The 25,806-nt window shown below is 41.1% G+C and overlaps 4 protein-coding genes and 1 non-coding gene across 8 annotated transcripts; 3 read left to right on the top strand and 2 right to left on the bottom strand.

The window, feature by feature from the left end:
- Positions 1 to 76: 76 nt before the first annotated feature.
- usb1 (U6 snRNA biogenesis 1) lies at positions 77 to 2,771 on the top strand. Its single transcript, XM_029523433.1, has 7 exons — positions 77 to 352; positions 723 to 862; positions 963 to 1,146; positions 1,316 to 1,369; positions 1,587 to 1,692; positions 1,924 to 2,004; positions 2,494 to 2,771. The coding sequence occupies exons 1-7, from the start codon at positions 129 to 131 to the stop codon at positions 2,599 to 2,601; spliced, it is 897 nt and encodes a 298-aa protein (XP_029379293.1). The 5' UTR covers positions 77 to 128; the 3' UTR covers positions 2,602 to 2,771.
- Positions 2,772 to 2,959: 188 nt separating this feature from the next.
- On the bottom strand, positions 2,960 to 11,378 carry pla2g15 (phospholipase A2, group XV). Its single transcript, XM_029523432.1, has 7 exons — positions 11,102 to 11,378; positions 8,834 to 8,990; positions 7,412 to 7,530; positions 7,166 to 7,264; positions 6,470 to 6,694; positions 5,195 to 5,307; positions 2,960 to 5,043 (listed from the first exon to the last, which is right to left on the bottom strand). Exons 1-7 carry the CDS (start codon positions 11,250 to 11,252, stop codon positions 4,642 to 4,644), a joined length of 1,266 nt encoding a protein of 421 aa, XP_029379292.1. The 5' UTR covers positions 11,253 to 11,378; the 3' UTR covers positions 2,960 to 4,641.
- A 241-nt stretch (positions 11,379 to 11,619) lies between these two features.
- On the bottom strand, positions 11,620 to 18,206 carry lcat (lecithin-cholesterol acyltransferase). 3 transcript variants are annotated; one of them, XM_029522039.1, is made up of 9 exons: positions 17,938 to 18,206; positions 16,849 to 16,897; positions 15,631 to 15,933; positions 14,660 to 14,816; positions 14,143 to 14,258; positions 13,797 to 13,892; positions 13,342 to 13,566; positions 13,053 to 13,248; positions 11,620 to 12,457 (listed from the first exon to the last, which is right to left on the bottom strand). In XM_029522039.1, exons 3-9 carry the CDS (start codon positions 15,788 to 15,790, stop codon positions 12,094 to 12,096), a joined length of 1,314 nt encoding a protein of 437 aa, XP_029377899.1. In that variant the 5' UTR covers positions 15,791 to 15,933; positions 16,849 to 16,897; positions 17,938 to 18,206; the 3' UTR covers positions 11,620 to 12,093. The 3 variants fall into 3 exon arrangements, with proteins under 3 accessions (XP_029377899.1, XP_029377900.1, XP_029377901.1); XM_029522040.1 differs by lacking the exon at positions 16,849 to 16,897; XM_029522041.1 differs by lacking the exon at positions 16,849 to 16,897 and having other exon boundaries at positions 15,631 to 15,923; positions 17,938 to 17,959.
- On the top strand, positions 12,605 to 12,677 carry trnak-cuu (transfer RNA lysine (anticodon CUU)). The gene has a single exon. It is a non-coding gene; the product is annotated as a tRNA-Lys (tRNA).
- Positions 17,961 to 25,224, top strand: uba2 (ubiquitin-like modifier activating enzyme 2). Of its 2 annotated transcripts, none has more exons than XM_029522037.1 (17): positions 17,961 to 18,204; positions 19,404 to 19,487; positions 19,568 to 19,638; positions 19,734 to 19,798; positions 19,894 to 19,994; positions 20,140 to 20,261; positions 20,429 to 20,496; positions 20,636 to 20,757; positions 20,861 to 20,981; positions 21,090 to 21,241; positions 21,376 to 21,469; positions 21,634 to 21,746; positions 22,190 to 22,345; positions 22,486 to 22,582; positions 22,990 to 23,095; positions 23,206 to 23,348; positions 23,897 to 25,224. In XM_029522037.1, the coding sequence occupies exons 1-17, from the start codon at positions 18,064 to 18,066 to the stop codon at positions 24,100 to 24,102; spliced, it is 1,962 nt and encodes a 653-aa protein (XP_029377897.1). In that variant the 5' UTR covers positions 17,961 to 18,063; the 3' UTR covers positions 24,103 to 25,224. The 2 variants fall into 2 exon arrangements, with proteins under 2 accessions (XP_029377897.1, XP_029377896.1); XM_029522036.1 differs by having other exon boundaries at positions 17,965 to 18,204; positions 20,861 to 20,960; positions 23,888 to 25,224.
- Positions 25,225 to 25,806: the final 582 nt, after the last annotated feature.

The raw sequence follows: 25,806 nt of genomic DNA on the forward strand, positions 1-25,806 counted from the left end.
ACCGTTGAGCGCTAGTTGCGGAGTTTCGCTGGGGACTTTATCGCGACCGCAACGGGTTGTTTACACCGGAAGTGCCGTGCTGCGCGGAGCACACGGCGGCTGACGGTCGGAAACCTGGCTAAGATGTTATGCCGGGTGTTTTTTTTAGTGTTTTAGGTCATTTTGATGCCGTTGCCGACCGGAGGATGTTGGTCGGCTACAGCAGCAGCTCTGAGGAGGAGGAGGAGGAGGACGAAGGGCTCTCCGGTGTCGGCGGCGGCCGCCGTCGAAAGTGTGAAGAGGAAGAAGGTAGTAATGGTGGCAGCTCAGTGAGGAAGAAGGCCAAAACTGAAGATCGGGTCTCCAGGCCGAGGTGCGTGTGGCTGAAAATGTCAAAGTAACTACAGCGTTTAGAGCCAACAAACCTGAACCTGCATGTCTCTGCAGGGAAGATCAGAAAGGCTCCAAGTCCTGGGGCTCGAACCCACAACCCATCTCATCAGTTTTTGTCAATGTCAATTTATTTATTTATTTCTTGCCCAAGGTGAGCTTCTATAACGATATAGCAGCACAAAACAAGAATTACAGAAAACACAGCGGGAATCTTGCTGAATCTTTTTGTTTGCTTTTGCAACCTTACTTAGCGCAAAAAGATTTTAACGTGTAACCAGATTTCCCATGAAATGTTTTAAAGTCGTTTACTGTGTTGGTTTCTTGATTGTATGACTGTGTGTGTCCTGCAGGCTGCCGCTCCCTGGTTGCCTGCTGGCCATGTTTCCCGATGACGTGGAACCGCAGACTGAAGACAGCTCTCTTCACGGTGGACGCATCCGCTCTTTCAAGCACGAGAGAGGAAACTGGGCCACATTAGTTTATCTGCCATGTGAGGAAGCACAGTTGGCCGATTGACCGTCCACCAAAGTCGCATCCTCAATATTGCCATCTCACGTTCATGTTTTCTTTCCGTCTCCTCTCCACATCAGACCATCCTCAGGAGGAGTTCAGTGACTTGCTGGAGCAGCTGCTGTCAGCTGCGAAGGCTCATGGTGTGGTTTTGACCCCACAGGAGGAGTTCCACCTCAGCCTGTCTCAGACGGTGGTCCTGAGACACCACTGGATCCAGCCCTTTACACAGAGCCTGAAGGCCGACTTGGCGCACTGCAAAAGGTTCATTAATCTACTCATGACCCTTTTTCCATTAAAAGAAGAATATAGGCTGATACAACAGATTTTGGGGGGTTTTGTAAGCGTGAATCAGAAAAAGTAAAGCACAGAAATGGATAAGAGACGGGAATGCTGGAAGAAATGCTGAAAACTGCCTGTTTCTTGTTGCCAGGTTTGTGTGCTCAGCTGGCAAACTGAACGTTTACTGTAACGCAGAAATGACGAGGTACAGCCCAAACTTTCTCTCATTCCTTTCAGCCTGTAAACTAAAAATGCTCAGTGTGTGACAAACCATTTGATTCCTGAAAATGCTGTCACTCTTTGTTTGACCTGTGTTTTATTGGTCTCACATGTCTCCCTTTCTAATGTGCCAGTTTTCCTGAGCTCAGCTCCTTCGTGGACTCACTCATGGTGCGTGTTTTTTGTCTGTTCTTCCCCTGCAGGACGTTCTTGGGTATGGAGGTGTGCACTGGGCACGCTCAGTTGTTGGACCTGGTCCGAGTTGTGGACAGAACGATGACAGAGTTTCGCCTCGATACATTCTACAAGGTCACTGTTCAATGAGTCGATTTTACCATGTGAGCTCTGTGTCAACATTGTAAACTCTTTATTTATTTATTTATTTATTTACATCTTTATTGGTGTAAAAAAACAAAACAAAACAGAAAATCTGTTGAAAAATCTTCTTCTTTTATGATTTAGTTTCATTATTATGTCCTCTAAAATTTGAATGCACATCATGTCACAACCTGGAAATCTTCTCTCTGATGTATCATTTAGGATCCTTCATTCCATGTGAGTCTGGCCTGGTGTGTTGGAGACCTGACAGCACAGATGAAAGGATGTCTGCAGGAGCTGCAGGTATTTAGATATCTCATTTCTATCCATTTGGACTCTCTACAATTATGTCACGTTTTTTAACTTATTGCTAATAAATCTGTGTTTGCGAAACAGCCGAAGCCAGTTCACCATTTGCTTCTTAGTCTGAAGTTCAACTTCTGCCACTAGAGGTCTCTCAATCAAAACAATAACAGAGGAAACCATTAATGATGTGAAATAGTGTTTGAACGTGGCAGTAGTTGCCTTCAACACCATCAGTATCAACTCTAGAATAATATATGTACAGAATCTAACAAAATATGACAAAGACCTGCTTGTTTTAGTACATTTTAATATGGAAAATGAACAGATTCATATTTATTCAAATGTGTGCTTGTTTGGCCTAAAAATTCACTGTATATTTTGGACTGTGGTTTCAGTGTTCACTCATGATATGTGACATCTTTGTCTCAGCTGCAGTTTTAACTGATTGTTTTTGGCACACTGTGTCTCGTTATTTTATTTATCAAGCGTGTGGTTGACGACTATGAAGAGGGACCCTTTCTCCTGAGGCTGGATGGCATCGAGCTGCGTTGTAGGACTGGAAACAAGACTTTTCGCTTTCCCCTGGAGCCCTAAAGCCAGACAGGACTGAAAGCTCAAAGCAGAGGATTCACCAGTTACTTGTGTTTTGACCCATCAGCAGTCTTGTCTCGACAAAGACAATCAGGGTTAAACGGACAAATGTTTTTGTTGCTTTTTCCACTGTTTTAATACTAAATATAAATAAAGTTACTACTCTTTTCCTACTTTCTTTTGCATGAGACAGCAGAAAAGAACAAGTACTGCGCGGGGTCTAAAATGGATGACGAGACTGAAATAAACCTCAACTCATGAGTAGCTTCTCACGTTAAAGCCTCAAAGACAGGAAGTTGAGGACTCAGACCAAACTCAGTGGTTCCATCACACGCTCATATCTGTCATTTACCTCATTTACAAGAAAACAGATGAATTTATTTGTCATCACTTCATAAAGATCAAACCACTTCTGCTCTGTGGTTGTTGTCGTTGTTGTTTGCAGTTAGAAGACCAACTAGATGAAAAGAGATTGACTCCAACAAGAGATAAACAGCTGCATGCAATATTTGACATGTTTACTCTGTTGTTAATGATGCACAATCCTATCGTACTACACAGCAGATATGATACCGAGAGTGTAACATTTTGGTCATCCTCAGTGAGGGCTGGATGGCACAGTACAGTCACACAGGTCAGAGAGTATCCTGCAGCTTTTCCACAAGTACACAGAGTCATTTAAAACAGCACTGAGTTTTTCACATCTGGACTAAACAGAAGAAAAAACAAATAATAAAAACATCCAAGAAAAGATTAGCTCTATCATATAAAACAATAAAAGTCCCATGATTTCTGCCAGTGTGAATCCAACCAGTCTAGGCATGTGCTTCGCAATAAACCTGGGCAACACATATGTACATAATTCAAATATAATTAAAAGAATGTGGAATAGAAGGGGAGGAAAATTCAATTATGAATCAAAGTTAAAAGGATTCAAGCCATCTTCTTATACCCAGATGAAGAAAGAGAGCCTACAGTCAAATTAGGGCAAAATAAAAACCGAAGTTCCAGTTACTTGATTTCCACGTGCTTTTAGCCACATCTCATGATCTTCACCAGCAGAGTCGTCAAAATGAGACCTAAGCAGGAGTTATGGTCTGAATTACAGACCCAGGTTCCTCACACATGAGATCACATGAGGAGGACTGAGCCACCTTCATCAGGTTTTGTTTTGGTGAAGGTCATGAAATGCACTTGAAAGTATATATATATATTAAAAAGAAGCAATGAACCCCAAGTTCAGTTTATTTTTCTAATTGGTTAATGTCCTATCATTAGCCTTGTATTGCCATGAGATGCAATTCATAGCTGCTGAAAATACCCTCAAAAGCAGTTTGAGTCAAGATGTTTTTGTCCATCTTAATGTTGAAAAATCCTGCTGTTTGACCCCTGAGTGACTGAACTGTAACCCTTAATCCTGGACCTGGTTCCAGTCCCTCAGCACAGTCTGGGGACTGAGGTAACATGGACAGGAAAATAAAAATGAAACGCTTCTGGGCCCATCAGAGACTTACAGCTTGGCTGCATACGGGGAGGATCAACAGATGATATCATATGACAAAAATATTAATTGATCTGTTAACACATTTAAACATGACGGAGTTCAGAAATCTCTTCAAAAATACTGATACACTATTTTATCTGATTTAAGTAACTCAGTAAGTGGCACAAACAGTATATCCCTGGTTTATCACGTCTGTAACCATAATATGGATTCCATAGGTTAAAATCTGAGACTGATATAAAAGTCATAGTATTTAAGCTTCCTCAACAGTAAACAACCTGACATGAACAAAAACTGTATAATAACGGCTATAAAATTAATTTAAAACTTTGATTCTGCAATATCGTTCTAAAAAACGTTAATATCTGGTCTTGATCGGTGGGGTCGTGTACGAGGGAATACTTTGGCAGTCAACGTTCAGAGGGACAGAGGACATAAGTCGGCCGCTGTCTGTCCTTCTTATGGCTGTGTGTGACTGTAGAGTTTAAATATAACAGCAAATGTGAGTAAAGCGCTCTGTGCCTCGGCGTCTGCCTGCTTCAGGGTGAGAACAGCACAGTCTTGATATAACTCACGGTCGTCATGTTCAGCAACATGTCAACGTGTTCGTTGCCTGGAAGTTCTTTTAACGTCACAGGCTGTTTCTGCTTCCCCGCCCACTGCTTACACTGGATGGCGCTTCGCAAGTTCACTGTCCCATCCCCGTCCCCCCACACCACCGTGGGCTCCACGTCTGGGAACTTGTCAGAGTACCGGAAGGCCTCAGATGTGTCGATGCCGCTGCCATATAAGCAGTGGACGGCCACGCCAGGGGGTGTGAAGTCAGCCACCAACGACTCTGTGTCCTGCCGCATCAGCCAGCCGTCTTCAAAGCCAATGTCTGAGTACAGCCGCTTGTAGTCAGCCATGGTGTAGTTGGCGGTGGGTGTCTGCACAAGGACCTTAAAGTGAGGGGGAAAAGTGTTGCCATCAAAAGTAATGGGCAGCAAGTTGTGTTTCCTGTAATATTTGAGTACATTTGTGTAAGGAAAGACACTTTAAAAGATTTCACTGGCCGTGCGTCTCTACGGCTGTTCATGAACACACACATACCTCATCTTTGGGCCAAGCGCGGGCATAGGGAAGCAGCCAGGATGTGGAGACGGCCGAGCGTTGCTGGGAGCGAATCTTCAGTGGGCTGATCACTGGGATGCGGTTGTTGTCGCCTGTAGGCAGAGAAGAGAAACCAATGGTAGAGAACTGAAGCTGGGCATTTAGACCAGGTACCAAAAACCACAAAGGACAGTTTCATTGTGTTTTTGGAAAAAAACCAACACACACTTCTTGTGTCATGTGAGATGTACAGTTCTTATGACATTGACATAAACCTGTTAAAATCAAAAATGATATTTGGCTATTGGGTGTAATGTCCAATATTTTATTTCAAATCTAATGGAATGAAGCTCAGAGCTGGACAAATACAAAACAGAGAACTGTTCTCATGTCTGGATTGTACCTGGACTGGACAGTAAAATGTGTTAAATTCTGCTGAGTAACAGTTGCCAAAACAAAAACTCTGACAAAACTGACGTTTATGTAATTTGGTTTAGAAATTATGAAGTGACATAGTAATGAAACAAAGGGTGCATGAGAGAAGTCACTGTGTAGAAGTCAGACTGCTGAGTTGCTTCAATTAAAGCTGGGGATTGACAAGTACTCTGCTGGACTCTGTTGCAGAGGCTTCACAAAAATCTATCACTACATTTGTGTATTAGGCCATCTATAAAATCAGAGTGACTTCCAGTTTGTCTAAGAAAAGTTATTTTAACACACTAATGAAACTTAAAAAACGCCTCATACTTCTGTAATGTAAAAATTAACTAACTAAACCTGCATTAGTAAAAGTTACTAGTAGTCCTAAAAGGGATAAATGATAAATGAACATAGTCACTTCTAGTCTTACAATTAAAGACAAGAAGGAATAATTTAATAATAATAACAATGAAGGTTTTTTGGCCGTATTTAGCAAAATGTTATTGGTGCAACAACTTGCAGTTGAAGGTTTGTGTGCGTACCACTCATCATAATTAAATAGCATACAGACACTGAATGTTTTATTGATACACACTTCCAAATATGTGGGTTCATGTTTGTTTGTTTTTGTTTTTTTTGTAATATAAGTCAGTTAATGTACGTTAGCTTTTTCAGGAATTATTCTGTTTGATTGTAGTGTTACTGTGTATGTGGATTTATGCAAGAAAGCCCAGAGCTTTTGAATACTGATCCTCTGCTGCTGAAGCTATGAGGAAGGTACAGTATTATGTAGTTTTACTACACAACATAAGTGTCCCACAGTGCTGATTCTGTAGAACTGGTTCCACCTCTTACCAGAAATGATGACACGCAGGGTCTTGGCCACGCCGGCCCACGGAGGTCCCAAACAGATGAAAGCCTTGATGTATTTGTCTTTCCAGGCTTGAGGCTGCTGGTTTAGGAAGTACAAGGTGTACATGTTGCCCATACTGTGAGCGATGAGCACCACAGGCCCACCAGCTTTCTCTGCCATCTCTTCAATCATCTGCTGCAGCCTCAGGAAATACTCTTTATTCTCATCTGGATGAGTGTAAGACAACAATCGAAATGGGTGAAATTATTTCCTCCACTGTAAAATTCTCATTTCCAATATTAGGGAGGACTGATGGGTAAAATTTCACCGCATTATTTACAGATGTTTATACTAATACCCTTTCAAAATAAAATCCCCAACATTTAGTAGAAGTGGTCGATTGTTCATTGCAAGAACCCATTTAAAGTGATCCTCAAATTCCTTACGGAGGTATTTAAGGAATGTTTATTTCCCTTCATTGTTGAAGTTGCAGAATGAGTCAGCTGCCTTAGGACAGCTGACATATTGTATGTGCTTGAGGTCTTCTGAGCAGCAGCGACATGAACTAGACTCAGTCTCACAAATTGTTGGGTGATTTGTGTTTTTATGTTTTACAGGTGAGGGTTCATCATTCGGGGCCGGGGTTAAGACTAAAACAGGAAATAGATGTTATTCCAAGTTTGTGCATGTTTTCTTACTCGGGGCTTTTCTCCAATCATAGGGAGCTCCTCTGACATCATCGTCTCTGGTGTAGCCCCAGTCTACCAGCGCCTGCACTATAGTGAAGAAATACATGCCTAGGGGACACATACATAAACAAAAGAAGGAAAAGTTCAGGGTCACTAATAAAAAAAAAGAAAAAAAAAAAAAAAAAGAAAGTGAGGACATTTTTTAACTAGCTCAAGGTCTCTATGGGACTGATTGGTTTGATGCTGTCAACTCACCCACGCTGCGTTTGCTGGGGTCCAGGAACTCCAATGAGTAAGTCTTTCCAAACCCGGGTACACGAATGTCCACACCAGGAGGGGATGAGGTGGTGTGTGTCGTCCTGTTGTAGATCAATCTGGACACAAATACGCATAGACAAAATATGACAAGCAGAAATAGATCACAATTATTTCTGCATCTTTGGCCAACCACAGAAATCCTTCCCCTTTCTGAAAGCAGATGTGAGAAAGGACATCTGGGTTTAGCAAGAAGAAGCGAGTATTTACAGAAGAACTTTCACATTTTTCGTATGTTTTAAAAATAAATTTAAAAAATTACTTTCCTTTTAGCAAAATACAAATTTGCATTACTGTAACTACCAAAACTTTTAAAACAGTTAAAAACTTTACTTTGTCCATATCATCTGATATTTCACTTGCCTGAAATCTCCAATTTAAACCATAACAATGTAACGTGAAGAAGGAAGTGACATTTGTTCTTGTAAAAACAAAAAGTTGATTTTGTTGAGAAGAAACTGAGAAGACTTAATCTGCTTGATGTAAAACATCCAAATTAAATTGCGTCATCATTTAAACTCTGCATCATACACAAGAATGTGTCACACTCGTACAAAAAATACACCAAAATAAAAACAACTTCACTTTGGGACACTACTGGCAAACAGAGATTAGTTGTCATGTCATTGTCATGTCAGCCAAATAAAAACAATCATATGATTAACCAGTGTCACGGGTAATGATCAGTTTTTCTACTATCTGCTATCTACCCCCCCCCCCAAAATAAGAGAACAAGATTAATTAAGATCAATGTTCAAGATTAACAAATAAATCCTGACTTCGCTTTTTAATCTAATCATGGAAAGCTATTTCAAAACATTGTTCACAGCTGTGATGTCTATATAATAATAATTTCAAAAATACGTAACACGATGAGTTGAATGGCTAAAGCACAGGCTCTTACAATATCTGATTTTTTTTTAGCTGATGGCTGATAGAGACACTAAAATGAGTTCTACCTCACACTCCGTTTCTATACACCCCTTGTTGTTCACATGGTTCATAGGTCAGTTTGTCCAATGTAGGTTGATTAGTATTCACAGAAAGTCAACCAGTTCGTTGAACCCAACTATCTGCTACCTATTGGCCTCCACTACAAAAACAACAGGGAGAAAGCATGTACCCTTTAACATCCCATAATGACAGATAATTATCGATCGTAAAAACATGTTTTTCAACAAGAATACCAGCATCAGAGCTACCTTTTATAATGCTGTAGAAATAGAAGATGGCACACCAACAAACTTTATAAAACAGGAAATTTGTGCTGTGTATTTTGTGAGATGGAGAAACCTTCAGGAAACAACAAACTGTCGTTTACTGAGGACTGTATTTCAGCAGGAAGGCTCATCCACATCATACCTTATGTTGTCTATCCAACAATCGATGGCTACAGGAACCAACAGCTCCAGGTTCAGCCACAGAGTGAAGAAGGAGTCTGTCTTCTTATAGCAGATGTAATGGACCACACTGGGCTTGTCCAGCTTTGCCTCCAGTTGGTTTCCTAAATCCCCAGGAACTGCAACAAGTAATGAACCAAAAATGACTGATTACTGTGATGCACAGGTGACACTTCAGGACAATTATAATTTTTACTCATATCAAAAGTTGAAGAAAAAGAAAGGTATAATCACACGTCTATTAATATTCTCATTCATCCAGGTCATTGTTCTCTCTCTCAAAATTGATTTACTGGCCTGACCGCACTAGTCTGACTAGTGTGAACTAGTAGACCAACAAACATGAACTGATGAAGCCCCTTGGATAAGAGGCGAAACGTCTTCATAGACAAATACAAGTCCAGTTGCCTACGAATCGATTTTGAGAGAGAGTATAATCACACATAAACAGGTGGCTTGATTGCCAAGTTCTGTTAATGACAGAATTAGTCACCATTTTGGTTTGCACTGAGATAACTCAACAACTAGTAATCATAAAAAAAAAAAAAAAAAAAAACTTATGATAGATTACCACATTATGAAATACCTTTGACAAGCCTTTACTTTTTATCTAGTGCTACTTTAAGGCAAGATTTAACTTTTTGCAACTAGTCACTAAAAACCACTAAGACTAATCAGCACAAGTTATACTTTGTGGTTTGTGGCTTAAAATCAGTTAGTTAGTTATGTCAGCTCAAAAGAAAGTTGTGCTCCAAAAACTGCATACATGGCTTGAGACTCATTCTTTCCCCCATCTGCTGTATCAAGCACAAAACACTGCACGTTCACGTATGCATCAATGCCAAATCCCTGCTCACACTGGGCGAGGGCGGGGTGCGCCCTGGACAGGTCGCCAGTCCATCGCAGGACCAACACACAGAGACAGACAAACAACATCTATGGACGTTGGGAGGAAACCGGAGTATCTGGAGGAAACCCAGACAGCATGCAAACATGCCACTGTGCTGCCCTGACACCATTCATTCTAAGTACACAAGCAATGTCGCACATTAAAATTTGTGGCATACAATGTTTCAAATATATAATATTAGATTTTATATCATCAACATATTTAAAATCACAAAACATGATAATTCACATGGTACAAGAATGGACACACTGACTCTTTAACCACAATCACACACAAACAGTGGGAGGGCAGTGTATATCACGCTGTTGCAAAGACTTTTATCAGACCATGCTATGGTCAAAACCTGACCCAAGCAGATAAAATTCCTCTAAACCCAGGGCCACTTCAGTGAACGGACGGATGAGGAGACGTTACAGAAATTGAAAACTGTCACAGATGTTGGGCTTTATGTCTTGATTTTGAAATCTACACAGAAGGTTCCACACTTCTGTGGTGCATGCAGTAGAGCCCAGGGAAGGTTAAACTTAGACTTCCCAAGTATCCTGGGAACTGAACTGGCTGCAGCCTGGACAGTCATATGACCAGAACACAGTCAGCAATCAGACAACAGCAGACACAGGAGCAGGTTTAATCACAAGGACACCCAGCAGCATGCCTACATGCACAATGACTAAGAGGATAGTCTATTCCACAATAAAAGAGCAATAACTGCTGTTTTGTTAGTTATAATCCTCCTAACTCACTCCCTGTTACAACGAAATTTCGTTCCCCAAATGCGCTGCTGTGTAATTTGAGAAATTACAATAAAAGGAAGTGTACGATGACTTCTGTACAAAATTGTACCGGTGAAAACTACATTTAATCATCGGCAAAGGATGACTACGTACATTTTCTGGATCAGTGGAAACCCGTTTTTAGACACAGCACAAAGTGAACTCACAAATAAACGGTATTTTCCAGACTACAGTTAAATAAACATGCGGGTCCACCGCTCTTCCTGCGATGAAGTCTTGGTGTTCGGGTGGAGGAAGCTAATGGGACGGACGGGCCAAAAATGTTTAATAAAGTTAAGATTTAACGGCCGATACAGCGTTTGGATGAAGCCGAATGGAAAGACATCCTCTGGGTAACTAGAATACCAAAAAAAAAATCCACTTCGTTCTTTGAATTAAATAAGCCGAGAGCGAGGTTATCTTAAAATGGGTCACATTTTGAATGGAGTTTGGCGGATCAAGCTGGCTGCTGAGAAACAAGTTTATCAACAGATGACAACGTGTTTTCTCCCAGAAACGCTGTAAAATGGTGGATGACAACGCTTACCGAGGACCACCGGAGGTCTGGGGGGCTGACACGGCCCGTGGCCGACACATTTCCCGGTCGGTCTCCCGCCGCTCCGACCCGACAGCAGCAACAAGAAGAAGCCGACCTGGAGCAGCCAACTGACAACGGCCATCCGGTTCCGAGCCGCCATGACTCCTGGTGTCTCATAGCCGGGCGGACATGGTGCGTGTCCGTCTTTGTCGAGTTTTGTGTTGTTGTGTTGCAGTTTGTTTGGGTTTTTTTTTCCCCTGACCGTTTACCAACAACGTAACCGCCGACGCTGATTGGTGCACGAGGGGACGATCACGAGGTCGTCGACAGATCACAGAGTAATCCGCCAAACTAGACCAGGCTAATCGATCCGGGCTTCTCTGGATCCAAACTTTGAGCTAATCATTTCCACACGTGACTTTTTGTTGCTAGATATGTTTTATTATTTTTGGAAACATTCAAACTAGGCAAAATATGAAATATACTTATCATTTGTACATCATTGGTTTTCATCTATGACACTAAAGGAAAAAAAATGTGATTATGTGATAATTTTTCTTAAAATATTTTCAAGCATATCTAAAAATATATAAATCCTAATAGAAATATTATAGTGATATTTATACACAATAATAAAAGGCTACTGTAAAGGTCCCTACAGCCTATTCGTAACAGTCATGCTCTAACCACTTTAATTGGACTCTGTTACTTTCTGTAATAACTACTGTGATCATGTTGTGTGTCATGATTACAATACTATCTCATCATAATCATCAAATACATGGTGTCATAGAGAATTTGGTACTATAAATAAACAGACAGGGATTTCTATCAGTGTTTGCACATGATTGTGGCCTGAAGGGTCAGGGTTAGGTTACATACCCAAACCTACATTTGTTTGAGTGCTCTTAATGTGGAATGTTGTTTTTGCATGACAACTGAACAGACTCAGAGGATTTGACTACATGTTTGTTTGTTTTGGCCCCAAATGGTGTTGGTTTTTAATTAGTTCCAATTCTGGCATCAATTTCTTGAGGTAAGTCTAATTTGCCTTCCAGGATATGCTGGATTTGGTCGAGCACTTTTTCATGAAACACAATATCAAGGTGGGCCAGACCTTGGTACTCAGTCACATGGACAGGCTTCTCCTGCTGCTGCTCCCAATATTTGCAAAGACTCATGCTAAAGCTGTCCACTGTGTTGTCCCCATCAGCGTAAACAAAGTCCACCGGGTCCACATTGGGAAACTCTTCATCATATATGTAGGTTATAGGAGTGGGAAGCCCTACACCATACATACACCATACTTCAACACCAGGTGGGTGGAGATTCCTGGTGAGGTTCTTGGTGTCCTCCCACATGTACCTGGAAACAACAAGAGGATCAAGTGTTTAAGTGTTTACAAGTGGGGTAAACCAAACTTTAAGGCCATAAAAGATATATGAACGTAGCGTGAAAGAATTAAATGTAATTACTGAAATGTTAGTAGCTCTTTTTTTTTTTTTCTTACCAGCCCGGCTAGCTCAGTCGGTAGAGCATGAGACTCTTAATCTCAGGGTCGTGGGTTCGAGCCCCACGTTGGGCGTATGCATTTTTTTTTTTTTTTTCCCTTTCATAAAGTGATTCTGATTGTAATAGCAAGAATATAAAAAAACCCTTTAAAACCCAAACTGTGGAATTTGAAGGTGTCTCACTATATCAAGTACAAACAGAAGTATAAAATAAGAAACAGCTCATGCTGTAAATATCAAAAATGCCCACTACTGGTGATCACATGGATGCAACAGTAATAAAAAACATTATCCGCACCCAGCTGCAACTTACATAGCTGACCAGGTTTTCATGTGCTACAAAGTCAAACATGCAAAGCATTTGAGTCAGTTTTATTAATTCAGAAATTCTCTTGCAACACACCCTTTGTTTATCAAGAATGTGTGATAACAATAAAGCTCTTAGTTACCAGCCATCCTCAAAACTGATGTCTCTGAAGAATCGCTGGTAGTCTTGGTTGGTGTAGTTAAAGTTTGGTGTGGAAATGAACACGTGATCCTTTGGCCACACTTCCTGAAATGGCAGCATCCAGGGATTAGTTGTTGTCATTCTCTGCTCCTCGCGGAGCTTGATGTTGGAAATCATCGGGATGCCATCGCTGTCACCTGCAATCGATACCAAGTTGAAAATAAATGAGGGTTGGAAATCACAGTTACAGACTCAAGTATGGGAAATATCTATGTACAATTTTGTGTTACCTGATGTCATAACTCTAAGTGGTTTGACAGCACCCCCCCATGGAGCACCCAGGGAAATGAAACCCTTGATGTACTTGTCTTTCCATGCCTGAGGCTGATGGTTGAGGAAGTAGAGAACATAGTGGCAGCCCATGCTGTGTCCCAACAGGTAAACAGGATGCTGGTACTGGTTGTACATCTCCTCAACCAGGTTTTTTAGCATTGTGAAATACTCTGCATTCTCATCTGGAGGAGGAGGGACAACAGGAGCATTGTGGCTTAAAGGCTGGGACTGTATAAGTGTATGTGAAGATCCTCCTCTTCCTTATCATCATCAGCATTAATAATGGCGTACAGCAACATTAAGTTTATCTATGAATCCAGCGGCACGTTTGGAGGCCAAAACAGACAGAGACAGTGGATATAGTGTGTGTGCGTGTGTGTAAACAACAGTGCGTGTTTTTTATGTTACTTACTTGGGGCTAATCTCCAATCATATGGTGCCCCTCGGACTGTCTCATTTCGGACGTAGCCCACATTGACGAGATGTTGAACCATTGTGTAAAAATAACCTGCAAAAAAGATCAGGAGTCCATTCCAAATGTGTCTGAATTCAGGTTCATTTGGTAAGAACTGACTAAGCTTCAAAGTTCACACGAGATATTTAATTCAGAAAGGTAATTAGTACAGACCTGTACAATTATGTCACATTCCTTCTATCATTATTTTGATGAATCTTTTTACGTATCATTCAACAAAGAAAATGGATATATGACAGAATGTCAAACCACTGATCCACCAGTATAATAGCATTTCTCTCACCAGCCAGTTTGTTCTGGTCAAGAAACTCAATGGGATAGGTCTGCCCAAATCCTGGAACTCGCACCCGCACCCCTGGTGAGTTGGATGACCGCCGAGTCGTCTTGTTGTAAACAAGTCTGGGGCATTCACATGAACATTCGTGTTACTGTACCTGGGGTAAAAGCTTTTTCTAATGTGATTCTAATCATATCTGAAAAAGAACAAAATATTTTCATCCTTCCAGCTTAGTTATCCTTTCTGCTTGGACTGAGACATTATGCACAGTAATATTCAAATCTAAAAGGAAATCACATAAATGAAAGAAACATAACTGTAATTCTGGCTGTAGTGTAAAAAATGTTTTGTCTTCAACCTCTGCCCAATGACAAACTTTTTTTTTTTTTTTTTTAATGAATATGTAAAAATATCTGCTTTCACCCAGTAGCAAAGCAAAGATGTAAAGCAAGGAGAAGAGTTTAAGAAAGTGCTTGGGGGTAGTACAGCTAGAGATCAGACATGTAAGTACTGTCAGTGTTACCTAATGTTATCGATCCAACAGTCTACACCTATAGGCATGAACATGTTGAGGTCGAGCCACAGGGGGAACCAGTGTTGCGTTTTCTTGTAGCACAGCCAGTGGACTAATGTTGGTTTGTCAATCTTAGCTTCCAGACGGTTCCCCAGGTTACCTGGTACTGGAATCACAAACACGCACATCAGTGATTCACTTGTAAGGTAAGCACAGCAAGTTTAAATATACTGTGGGTCATTGGCTTCCAACCTGGGGCTCCTGACCTTTCCAATGGACCGCATGATGACTAATGGAATAGGAAGAAATCTCACTGAATTCCATTTTCACATTCCCTTATCAGATTTCTCTTTGCTTGTTCACTATTCCAAGTTGAACTCATCAAAGTCTACAAATGTCTGTTTGTGGTTAAATTTCATACACAAAAATGTTACCAAGGACTAAAATGAACAATTACATTTAGCAATATGAGAAGTGATAATTCAGTCATTTAAAATGCCAAGTTTCAAAACAAGATCCTATATCATCTGAGATTCTGAGTACAAAATAGGTAAAGTTTAGTTTTTGTCAAGTCAATAAAAAAAAACAAGTTGTGGTTTATGTCTTTATAGATGCTTTCCACTGTCTTTACAAATAAACAGACCAAATAAACGCCTTCAGCTGAAATGTGGGCAATCGGGGAAAAGCATGAACACCCAATCACGTTTTGGCCCCTTTGTGTCTCCAAAGCCTCAGTGTGACCTAGATAAGTAAGAAACCAACGAGCAGAGTGTAAAATCAAGCAGGACCCACCTAAAAGTCCTTATCATGTCAGCTGGCACTTCCCTTTAGCTGTACATTTTAATTTAAAAAAAAGGGGGGAACCCATGAAACCCATGATGACTGGTTGGTACCAATGACAGATAATCAAGCCTTGGCCCTTCAAAGGTTTGGATATGGAGCAGTGTCTGCAGGTTTGGTACTAAGTCGTGGAAACTTACCGATGATGAGCGGTGGAGTGCCATTGATTGGTTTTTGGTTGGTGCTGGATTTGGCGTTGGGGGGGAAGACTACGTTGACGATCCAGAAAGCTGAGGAGTGCTGAAGCCCCAGCAGAAACACAAGCAGCAGCGCCGAGCAGAGGGGCGCAGCGGACCCCATGTTTGTCCCAGACAGCTGTGCCGCCGGACAGCGCCTCGTCTCGGCTCGAACGCCGCTGGAGCCCCGGAGGAGGGGCGGGGAGGGGAGGCCTCCCCACGACTGAAGCAGGCGGGGACAAACAGGCCGAGTTGTCCTATTGATTCCTCCAAAATACAATCATTTATTTACACAACAGACAGTAAATCATTGACTGTGAACACTGTAAAGACAATTAAAGTTATCTCAAAGTTTTTATTATTTCCGTTGAGGTTTAACAAATAATAAATAAATAAATAATAATAATAATGACAGTGAAAATGTAAATATGTGCTGCAGTTTACATTCTGGAAAACAGGTGTCAAAATTAAAATGTTGCATGGTAAAATATCGTTATGGGAAAACTTACTAAATAGCCAAAGCTTCCATTTCATATAAAAATATAAACTACCCTGATATAATCTTAATTTGTGTGGTCATATTAAACATAAAATCCACCGGACTTCACAAAGCAGTACTTTCTGCCGGTGCTGCCTTCAAAAGTGTTGTAAACTGCGCTTCTAAACCTTTGGTGTGGAAATTGTTTGTTCCATAAACTTTGCCCTACAAAGCAAATAATTAAAGTAGAAAGATAAAGATTGGGGATTCGTTGCTGCTTCTCTTAAATGTATCCCCCGTCCCCCAATAAACACACTACACACACAAATCAAAGCATCCGTTTTCGGCGATGCTTTTATCAAACTTTTAAGGCAGCTCGTTAAAGAGTCTTCGTGCCTTGAGCACAGCAGGTGAACCGACTCTCCGGCTGTTACCTGTCAATTAGGACGTTTCATAACTTGTTTTGTTTCACGGAGAAATATTAATGATGGCTGGAAATATTTTTGCAAATAAGAAATTATTTCTGTTTCTTTTGGCTGACCGTCACGCTCTGTGTTTGTTCTATGCAGCCAGACGACGGTCAATGTTCAGCATCTAAGGTTATTATAAGGCATCAACTTATGGCCAGGCCATATTTGGAAATCCCACTTCAGTTTCCACAGGTGAGATCATTTGGAGAAATGTATGTAAGGGACACACTGTACCTGCTGATTGATGAAGGATTTAAAAGTGGCCGATTGCAGTGGGAACCATCTAGTGATGTCAGATGTAAGCAAACACACGAAGACATGTATTGATTAATCTACTCATTGTCCACTGAATGCCTATTACACACTGAAGTCATGCTGGTCAGATAATAGAGATAAGCCATCAGTTACAATCAAATGGGCTCATCCGTGTGCTCAGATACTACCAACATGCAGGAGGTGTCTGGGTGCTATCCTGCACCCGAGTAGCTGTTTCATTCATACACAGGACACAGGACTTCTGTTTCAATAATCTGTGTGTTAGTGGTTTCTAACTAAACAAATTTTACTATAATAGAATATATAATATAGTAAAAATACTGTACTATACTCAGAGATCAGTAGCCTCTGATGCCAACGTCTACAAGGTCAAATGGTAAGTATGTTTGCTTTGAGGCTGCCAAATAGATGATGAAATCTGACCTACATCACAGGGAATTCAGGCTTTTTTGTTTGCTTTACTTTACACAGTCACAGGCACACACACATGCACTTACATGCCCCCAGATTTTAGAACAAAATGTAAAAAAGTTAAAAGGAGGGAAACATAAATGAAATAATAATCACCCCCCCCCCACAACTTGCATAGTAATTTGGAATTGGTGTTTTATAATGGTATTTTAAATACCATTTTCAATGTAAGCTCTTTCTTATTATTCAAAAAAATCTGGATTTCTCATACTTAATGAAAGGAAAACATTCACCAGTGAAATTAGCACTGGCACTCTGAATGCCTGAATTAATAATGTGCTGTTGGAAAGTAAACTTTCTTTACTATGTAAAGTATGGGTGCCATTAGGAAAGGCGGGGGCGAATATCATTATAAAAGAAAGTTAAAAGCTGTAGGAAATCCTCTTTGGAGATGAGCAATTGAGAAAGTACTATAAGATAAAAAAAAAAAATCAGCTTTGGGAAACAGGACGTATCGTCAGGATTTAATGTTTTTTAAGGTTTATTTTAGTTTTATGTCCGATTGGTGGCAAAGTGAAACAGGGAGAAGAAGAAGAAGAAGAACGCGACCCAAAAAATAGACGAAGAAGAAGTTACCCGGTCACCCGGAAGTGGGTGGACTTCGGCTCCAAAGAAGAAGAAGAATAAGAAGTAGCAACAGCTAGCCGCTAGCCTTTAGCCTCCCGGTGCTGCAGGCTCTAGTTGTGTCTCTAGCCGGTCGACATGGTCCAACTGGTGGGTTCCCTCCGAAAAGAGCTGGTCGACTCCCTCTCCAGCAGCAAAGTGCTGGTGGTGGGAGCGGGGGGGATCGGCTGCGAGCTGCTCAAGAACCTCGTCCTCACCGGCTTCAAAAACATCGAAGTGGTCCGTCACGTTTACGCTTGTTTGTGTTTGTGTGTGTATGTGTTAGCTGGCTAGCATGCTAGCATGCTAGTTCTTTGTGCCGCAGACCCTGCGCCCCGAGGTGTGCGGGCTCCGACTAATTCCTGAGACGTGGCATTCAAAGGACTAAAACGTGTAGATGTTTGCGCTGGTCTTGACAGGCTCCGTGTCGCCCCGGGTGGACAGATGGGTGGGCCGGTTTGGACATGCTGTAGGAAATAAACAAATAATGCCGGGCAGATGTAGCAGAAGCATTTGGCGCCATTAACAATGCTAGGTTAGCTTCTTTGTAAATTGACGGCTAGCTGGCCGGGAACATCAACACAGACTCACTTAAACCACTTTTTTTTTTTATTTTACATTATCTACAAGACTAATTGTCATAGTTTTAATAAGACTGGACAGTCCTCAGATGTCCGTGTGTTTGCTCAGCTGATGCTCATGTTTTAAAGGTAAAGATTGTTTGGGTTGTCCAGATGGTCAGATGTTTACAGCCACACATTTGTGATGGAGCTCGTAGACCTCCAGGGGAATTAAATTTAAGATCAGATTTATTTAGCAATAGAAAAAATAGAAAAAAAAAAAACAGGTAAGCAAGGGAAGACAGGAACAATACAACTAAAGCCAAGCATGATACAAGTATTTATAATAACAGATACATAATAAACATTCAGTGGTTAAGTTTCATCTACAGAAAAATGAGGCCACAGTAGCTTGAAGGATCTTTGTCGTTTCCGCTATTTAAAATGTAAATTATACCTGAAACTAGTTCTGCCAAAGAGACAATTAGGTAGTTCGTACTAGAGCTCAGTAGATTAATGTCTTTTGGGGATTATTCTGTCTTGTCAAACTGTAGTTCATTGTTTTGATCAACATTGAACCCTTTTGACCTTGCCTTTGAAAAGGGAGTGTTTTTTCCACAATCTTCAGTCACAACAAAAACTTAGTCTGGTTCACACAAATGTAAGATAGAGAGTCCTTTGGTGTCTGGTTGTCCCGATTAGTTATAGTGTACACCAGCAGGGGCTTTTGTTGTAATTCAACTTAAAAAAAAAACAACAACAACAAAAAAAAAACTTAAATGGTGTGTCTGTATGTTGATTTGATCATATTGTCTGCTGTGTATTTATTATGTAATAGTAATTATGACTGACATTGACTACCCTATTGATTTTTGGCAGATTGACCTGGACACAATTGATGTCAGCAACTTGAATCGTCAGTTCCTCTTTCAGAAAAAGCATGTTGGCAAGTCTAAAGCACAGGTATGTGAAGAGCACGAAACAGATCCCTGTCGCCAGTTGTTGTATGATCTGACTTAATGAGTTTCTTTGCTGATTTGTAGGTGGCAAAGGAGAGCGCCTTGCAGTTCTGTCCCAGTGCAAATATTGTGGCCTACCATGACAGCATTATGAAGTTAGTTTCTTTCTGTGTTTTTTCGCTGTCACCATTTCAGTAGAATGAATTGGTTTTATGACACGATGATGACATCCTTATCTTTTGTCCTACAGTCCTGACTACAATGTGGAGTTCTTCAGAAAGTTCATGCTGGTGATGAACGCACTTGATAACAGAGGTATCCACCTTAAATATTTTTTTTCTGTTACTCCAAACTGCCAATATAAGCAATTCGTATTTATGAGGGAAATTAAACACCTTATGTCTCTGTAGCGGCTCGCAACCATGTGAACAGGATGTGTTTGGCAGCTGATATCCCTCTGATAGAGAGTGGTACAGCTGGTTACCTGGGGCAAGTGACTGTCATCAAAAAGGTAGGCTTTACACATGCAAATCTTGGTTAGGCCATAAATACATTGCATATATTTAGGCACAGTAGAAAGAAGGCGGTGAATATTTTTTTTTACATTTCTCCCCCCCCCCCCCCCCCCAAATATCCATATTCTGTGTTTAACCCAGGGAATGACAGAGTGCTATGAGTGTCAACCTAAACCGGCCCAGAAGACCTTCCCTGGATGTACCATCAGAAACACACCATCTGAGCCCATACACTGCATTGTTTGGGCCAAGTATCTCTTCAAGTAAGGCTTAGAGTATCATTCAAGTGGACTACAATGCAATCACATGAAATAATGCCTAGACTGGTGCTTCTTGTTTTTCAAAACACTTTGAGTAAGCATGAGAACACACCACCATCAAAATATAGAGGCTTTTCTAATGGTTATCTTGCTTTTTCCATCTAAAATAGTCAGCTATTTGGAGAAGAGGATGCAGATCAAGAGGTATCGCCTGACACAGCGGACCCAGAGGCTGCATGTGAGTGAGAGCATGTTATTACATTTGTGTCATTTTACCTGATGGGTTATTTCTGCAGATCTCTTTTTTCCAACCCGTTTGTTACAGAGTTGGATAGAAACAGAAATTGTGATATGTGAAACTGGTGTTCTTTACTCAGGGAACCCAGAAGAGACGGCAACTCGTGCCACAGCCTCAGAAAAGGATGGGGACATCAAGCGCATCTCCACCAAGGAATGGGCCCGCTCCACTGGCTATGACCCTGTCAAGCTCTTCAACAAGGTAATAGTCAGCCAGTTGATCTTTCTGGGCAGTGTCATATGCAGTATATTTATCTGTAGATGAGCATATAATGGGATTAGTTACGATTGTCTTTCTTCTCCAGCTTTTCAAAGATGATATAATGTATCTGCTGACCATGGACAAGCTGTGGAAGAAGAGGAAAGCTCCCACCCCTTTGGACTGGCAGCAGCTTGAGAACAGTGGCATGTCTTTTCATCATTTATGTTTGAATTAAATATTTGACAAACAGATGAAAATATGTATGGATATGCCCTGTGTATTTGTTTATCAGCATTTTCATCCACATTTCTCCCTGTCATTCATACTCTCAGTGTGTCCTCAGGAAGAGACTGCAGGGTCAGGTTTGAAGGACCAGCAGGTTTTAGGTTTGTGGGGTTACTGCGAGCTGTTCCAGCACAGCGTGGAGACTCTCCGCTCACAGCTGCAGGAGAAAGGAGAAGGTGCTGAGCTGGTCTGGGACAAGGTAACACACACAGTCACTCACTCACAGCTTGATCTTTTAAAGAATCTGGTTAAAAAGTGTGTATCTGGCATTAAAAGAAAGGAAGCTTGAAGTCTGAAATTGATGATGATTACATGTACTCCTCCTGTCAACAGGATGACCCTCCAGCCATGGACTTTGTGACTGCAGCAGCAAACCTTCGTATGCACATCTTTAGCATGAAAATGAAGAGCCGGTTCGATGTAAAGTGTAAGTTTGTTGCTTTGTGTCTTTTCAACAGGAAACTCTGTTGTGTACTAATTAGTCAACACATTGTACAGACTTAAAATAATTTAGTGGTTTCTTGATGCAGCCATTATGCAATAGAGCATTCAGATAAATGTCTCATGGCAGGTATGCATAATGTTTTTCAGCCATGGCAGGGAACATCATCCCAGCTATTGCTACAACCAATGCTGTTATTGCTGGACTCATTGTGCTGGAGGGACTCAAGATCCTCTCAGGGGAACTGGAATCCTGTCGCACGGTTTGTTCAGCTACCATCAAGTATCCGTAACTGATTGTAGTCTTTTATTTCCAGTTCATGAGAGTTAATTCATTCATATTCTAGAGCTTATCAGTTTGCGGATTGCAGGGAGTGCTGGAGACAAACCCAGCGAGTTTAGGAGAGCCTGAAAATTTATTGGATGAATGTTCCACACCCCCTTGGTGAACTAATCATTGTTGGTAGTCCCATGAAAACCTATGAAACAAAGCGTACAGCAGCCAGCTGCTTCCTCTGCTTTGCCAAAGAATTGCAGTGCTATGCATCAATATCTGAAATGTTAGTTCATACACACAAGAGAAGCGTTGTGTTTATCTTTTTTTAAAAATAGTGAAAGAAAATTAAGAGATTTTTGCCATGTTTCACAGTCACAGGCTTGAACAAGCCAACAAGGTTACGGCTGTTTTATTTGTCCCTATCTCCAGATTTTCCTGAACAAGTGTCCAAACCTCAGGAAGAAGCTGCTTGTCCCATGTGTCCTGGACCCACCAAGCGCCAACTGCTATGTCTGTGCCAGCAAACCTGAAGTCACTGTCAAAGTCAATGTCCACAAAACCATGGTCCTCTCTCTGCAGGACCGGGTAATATGATAAGCTGCAATCACACCCTAAAGAGAAAACATCTCTCAGTCTCATTGAAAATCATTTTGGAAATGTGTGTAAGTTTTTGTGTTGACTAAGTTATACTTGTGGATTTATGATATATTTGTACGTGTTTTCAGATCCTGAAGGAAAGATTTGGCATGGTGGCTCCAGATGTTCAGATAGAAGATGGAAAAGGGACCATCCTCATTTCCTCAGAGGAAGGAGAAACAGAAGGTAAGGACAAAGGGAGAGAAGATATTGAGTACAGTATTTTTACTTTAACCTTCTTAATTTTTCTGAAGGATTTTTCCTCTTATTTTCACTGAATTTAAACTTGAATTGGGACAAGGAAAGTCCCTTCTGAGTGGAAGAAATAGTGGTGTGAGTCTCCATTTGCACAGGAGAGGGTGCTCTTGTAACATTATGGTGACTTATAATAATGGTCCATGGCTCAGAAAGCAGCTTGAGTAATGACACTACCAAATCATCTTTAAAAAACTTTGGAATTGGGTTTTACTCTCTATATCTATTGGTAAATATGAGTAGGGTTTAGTTAATGTAATTAGATCAGCAGTTTGTCCTTCTGTAGTATAACTACAAGTGCATGTGTAAATATGCCTGTATCACTTCTGTCTCTTCAGACAACAACAGCAAATTTCTTTCTGATTTTGGGATCCGCAATGGTAGCCGCCTGCAAGCCGATGACTTCCTGCAGGACTACACTCTCCTCATCAACATCTTGCACACGTATGTCCCTCCTGTCTTTGTGAGTGTGTCTTTGAATTTAGCTTTTATGAAGCTACTCTAGTCAACGAGCCTGAAAATTGTGTGTGCTTGTGTCTTTTCTTCGTCCACAGTGAGGAACTGGAGCGGGATGTCGAATTTGAGGTTGTGGGTGAGGCCCCAGACAAAGCTCCACCCCCCCAGACTAACCAGGAAGAGGTCAATAGCATCACCAACGGCAATAAGGACTCTGCCCAGCCGTCCACATCTTCTAAAGGTCAGCACAGGGGAGAGAGCTCTTCCATTTCTCTTAGATTTACGTCACAGTGATCCAGAGTAGTAGTAGGACAAAATATTATCCATTATCATAGCAGCAACACAATGGCAGAATCCAGAGCAGCTTTTGTGTGTGAAAGTGGATACTGATTCTTATAGATAAAGCACAAAAAAACATGTAAAATGCCATCAAACAACATACACGTGGTGGCACAAACACAACACTACAATTTGTATTGGCCCTGTAAGTGACTTCATCCGCCCTGTCAGTATGCTTGACGTTCAGGGAGCAGGCCAGTCCCAGCAAATAAGTCCAGGGCTGAATTTACTTTTAAAGCCAAACGTGCAGTCTCCACCATTGGAAAGCCTTCAATGTAGACCTACAGAAACAGATGCTAAAATAAAACTGCATTTGTAAGATGCCTCTTCATCAACACAAAAGGCTGTGACCTCACACTGCTGGACCTATCAGGCTCAGTGGTGTTTTATTCTGAGGACTCTTGAACCTGAATGTGAGCCTTGTTGTCCTGTGTCTCTCAGCACCCGAAGAGGATGATGACATCATGATTGTTGATTCTGATGAGGAAGAAGGGGTGTCATCCAGCTCTGCGGCCGCAGTGAGCAGCACTACCAAGAGGAAACACTCGGACGCAGAAACCGGAGAGACCTCCACCAAGCGTCCACGGATGGAGCAGTCAAGTGCAGCGGCTTCCCCCAACGATGACGACGACGACGACATCATAGCCCTGGACTAAGCACCTCCTCCGTGGTCTCCTGAAGGACTGAGAACTCTTTGCAAGCTTGTCAGTTTGACTCAAGACACAGTAGGCTTAAATAAAATGCCTCTTTTATGAAGAACAATTTACTGCCCTGCTTTGGTCACTCCCCCTCCCCCCAACTCTGTATTTGTGCTTTCATATCCCTCTGCTCTCCACATGATACTGTAAATAGATTCTACACTTTAAAAAGTTTTGAAAAGTACATGCAACTTCTTTTGTTATTTTTATTCATTCCATGTCCCTATAAAATGCTTCTCTTGATGGCAAAAAAAAAAAACAAAACAAACAAACAAACAACCAAGTGCTTTTTTGTATTTTTTATAAACGTACTGTATTTCTCATGCTAAGTCAGGGTGTTTTTGTGCTTTGTGGTCAGGTTACAAAAGATTTAAAACCAAAACATTTTCTTGGGTTGTGATATTGATCTCTGTTGTTGGCAAAGGACCCAGGAATCTGCAGTTTGTGGCGCTCCAGCCACCGCGCCCACCTGCGGGTGTCATTGATGTCTGACTTGGTCGGTAAAGCACAGAGGCCCTGAAAGGGATTTTGGCCATGTTGTGCCATGGGCGTTAGTTTGCTACCTCTTTTCTCGAACTAACATGTTTTGGCTGCAAATTTGTAACCATGCCCTCCATATCGTGGCCGCAGTGAGATGTCCAGCTCTTAGGGAATCTAAAAAAATTACTAAAACAGCCATGAGGCAGCACAGTGGAGCTAACCCTGTGCAACTGCACTGTATCCTTCGAAGACTAAGCTCAAACTGATCCAGGCTAGTAGTTTGCTGTTAATATGTTACAGCAGGTTTTTAATTACAATAATTTGTTGTTTGAGCAAAGAGGTTGCAAGAGGTTTTTAAGATGGTTAAAGACAAAACCACAGATGGAGTTTTTCTGTTTCATTCTGCAGAGGTTAAACTGGGCTGTGTGGTGGCAGCTCTTAAATAACATACCCACTCGCACAGAGATGAGGGGTTCTCCAGTTTAATCCCTTTTTCAGCGTCCATGATTTTATATTTCATTGTGATCTGACTTGTTCTTGGAAGACTGAGATCCCTTTGGTCAAATTTGGTGACGACAATAAATCAACAATGCAGCAATATCTTGTTTGGTCTCCATGTTTGTCCAAAATTTTTGGGAGATTTTTAATATAGCTTATAGCCATCTGATCATGAACACAAAATTTGAGAAATTATCCAAAAATTACAGTTAAATACAGACTTTTTTTGTGTAGACAGCCAGTTTATATAGTTTGGCACTTAAAATATGTGAAAAATTTGTAACTGATCTAAATTAACAACACAAAATGTGTTGTCACAACATGATAAGTACTTGAGTCTCTGTTTTATTGACATTTTGTAAATATTTTGTGTGTTCGTGGATGAACTCTCTGAACAGTCACGGTCAGCTTTGGCCAGTGGGACATTCTTGAGAAGCGATCCTATGATGCAGCTCAACTCAACACAGATTCACATGCACCACAATTTACTCTAAACAAGCTTAAAACCATCTAGATGAATAGGTGAATCTTAACTGTTTGATCAGTCAAAACACAGAATTTGAGCTACAAAAACTTAGCAGCCTTGGCAGATGTTAAAATAAAACTGCATTTGTAGCATGGCTTCTCTGCAGCTTGCACATGCCATAATTACAGCTTCTCCTCTGGACTTAATTTTAATAGTTA

This window comes from Echeneis naucrates, chromosome 16 (assembly GCF_900963305.1).
Source record: "Echeneis naucrates chromosome 16, fEcheNa1.1, whole genome shotgun sequence".
Taxonomy (NCBI): Eukaryota; Metazoa; Chordata; class Actinopteri; order Carangiformes; family Echeneidae; genus Echeneis; species Echeneis naucrates.

Bases quoted from the DNA above. Each gene is read 5' to 3' on its own strand.
- uba2 (XM_029522037.1), top strand. From the start codon at position 18,064: ATGGTCCAACTGGTGGGTTCCCTCCGAAAAGAGCTGGTCGACTCCCTC. The intron at 19,995-20,139 runs GTAGGCTTTACA...TGTTTAACCCAG, and splicing joins AAGTGACTGTCATCAAAAAG to GGAATGACAGAGTGCTATGA. The intron at 22,346-22,485 runs GTAATATGATAA...ACGTGTTTTCAG, and splicing joins TCCTCTCTCTGCAGGACCGG to ATCCTGAAGGAAAGATTTGG.
- lcat (XM_029522040.1), bottom strand. From the start codon at position 15,790: ATGGGGTCCGCTGCGCCCCTCTGCTCGGCGCTGCTGCTTGTGTTTCTG. The intron at 13,893-14,142 runs GTGAGAGAAATG...TCTTTTTTGCAG, and splicing joins TGACCAGAACAAACTGGCTG to GTTATTTTTACACAATGGTT. The intron at 13,567-13,796 runs GTAAGTAACATA...CTCCTCCTCCAG, and splicing joins TGATTGGAGATTAGCCCCAA to ATGAGAATGCAGAGTATTTC.
- usb1 (XM_029523433.1), top strand. From the start codon at position 129: ATGCCGGGTGTTTTTTTTAGTGTTTTAGGTCATTTTGATGCCGTTGCC. The intron at 1,693-1,923 runs GTCACTGTTCAA...TGTATCATTTAG, and splicing joins GCCTCGATACATTCTACAAG to GATCCTTCATTCCATGTGAG. The intron at 2,005-2,493 runs GTATTTAGATAT...TTATTTATCAAG, and splicing joins GATGTCTGCAGGAGCTGCAG to CGTGTGGTTGACGACTATGA.
- pla2g15 (XM_029523432.1), bottom strand. From the start codon at position 11,252: ATGGCGGCTCGGAACCGGATGGCCGTTGTCAGTTGGCTGCTCCAGGTC. The intron at 7,531-8,833 runs GTATGATGTGGA...ATTTGTGTCCAG, and splicing joins TGTTGGATAGACAACATAAG to ATTGATCTACAACAGGACGA. The intron at 7,265-7,411 runs GTGAGTTGACAG...TGTGTCCCCTAG, and splicing joins CCCCAGCAAACGCAGCGTGG to GCATGTATTTCTTCACTATA.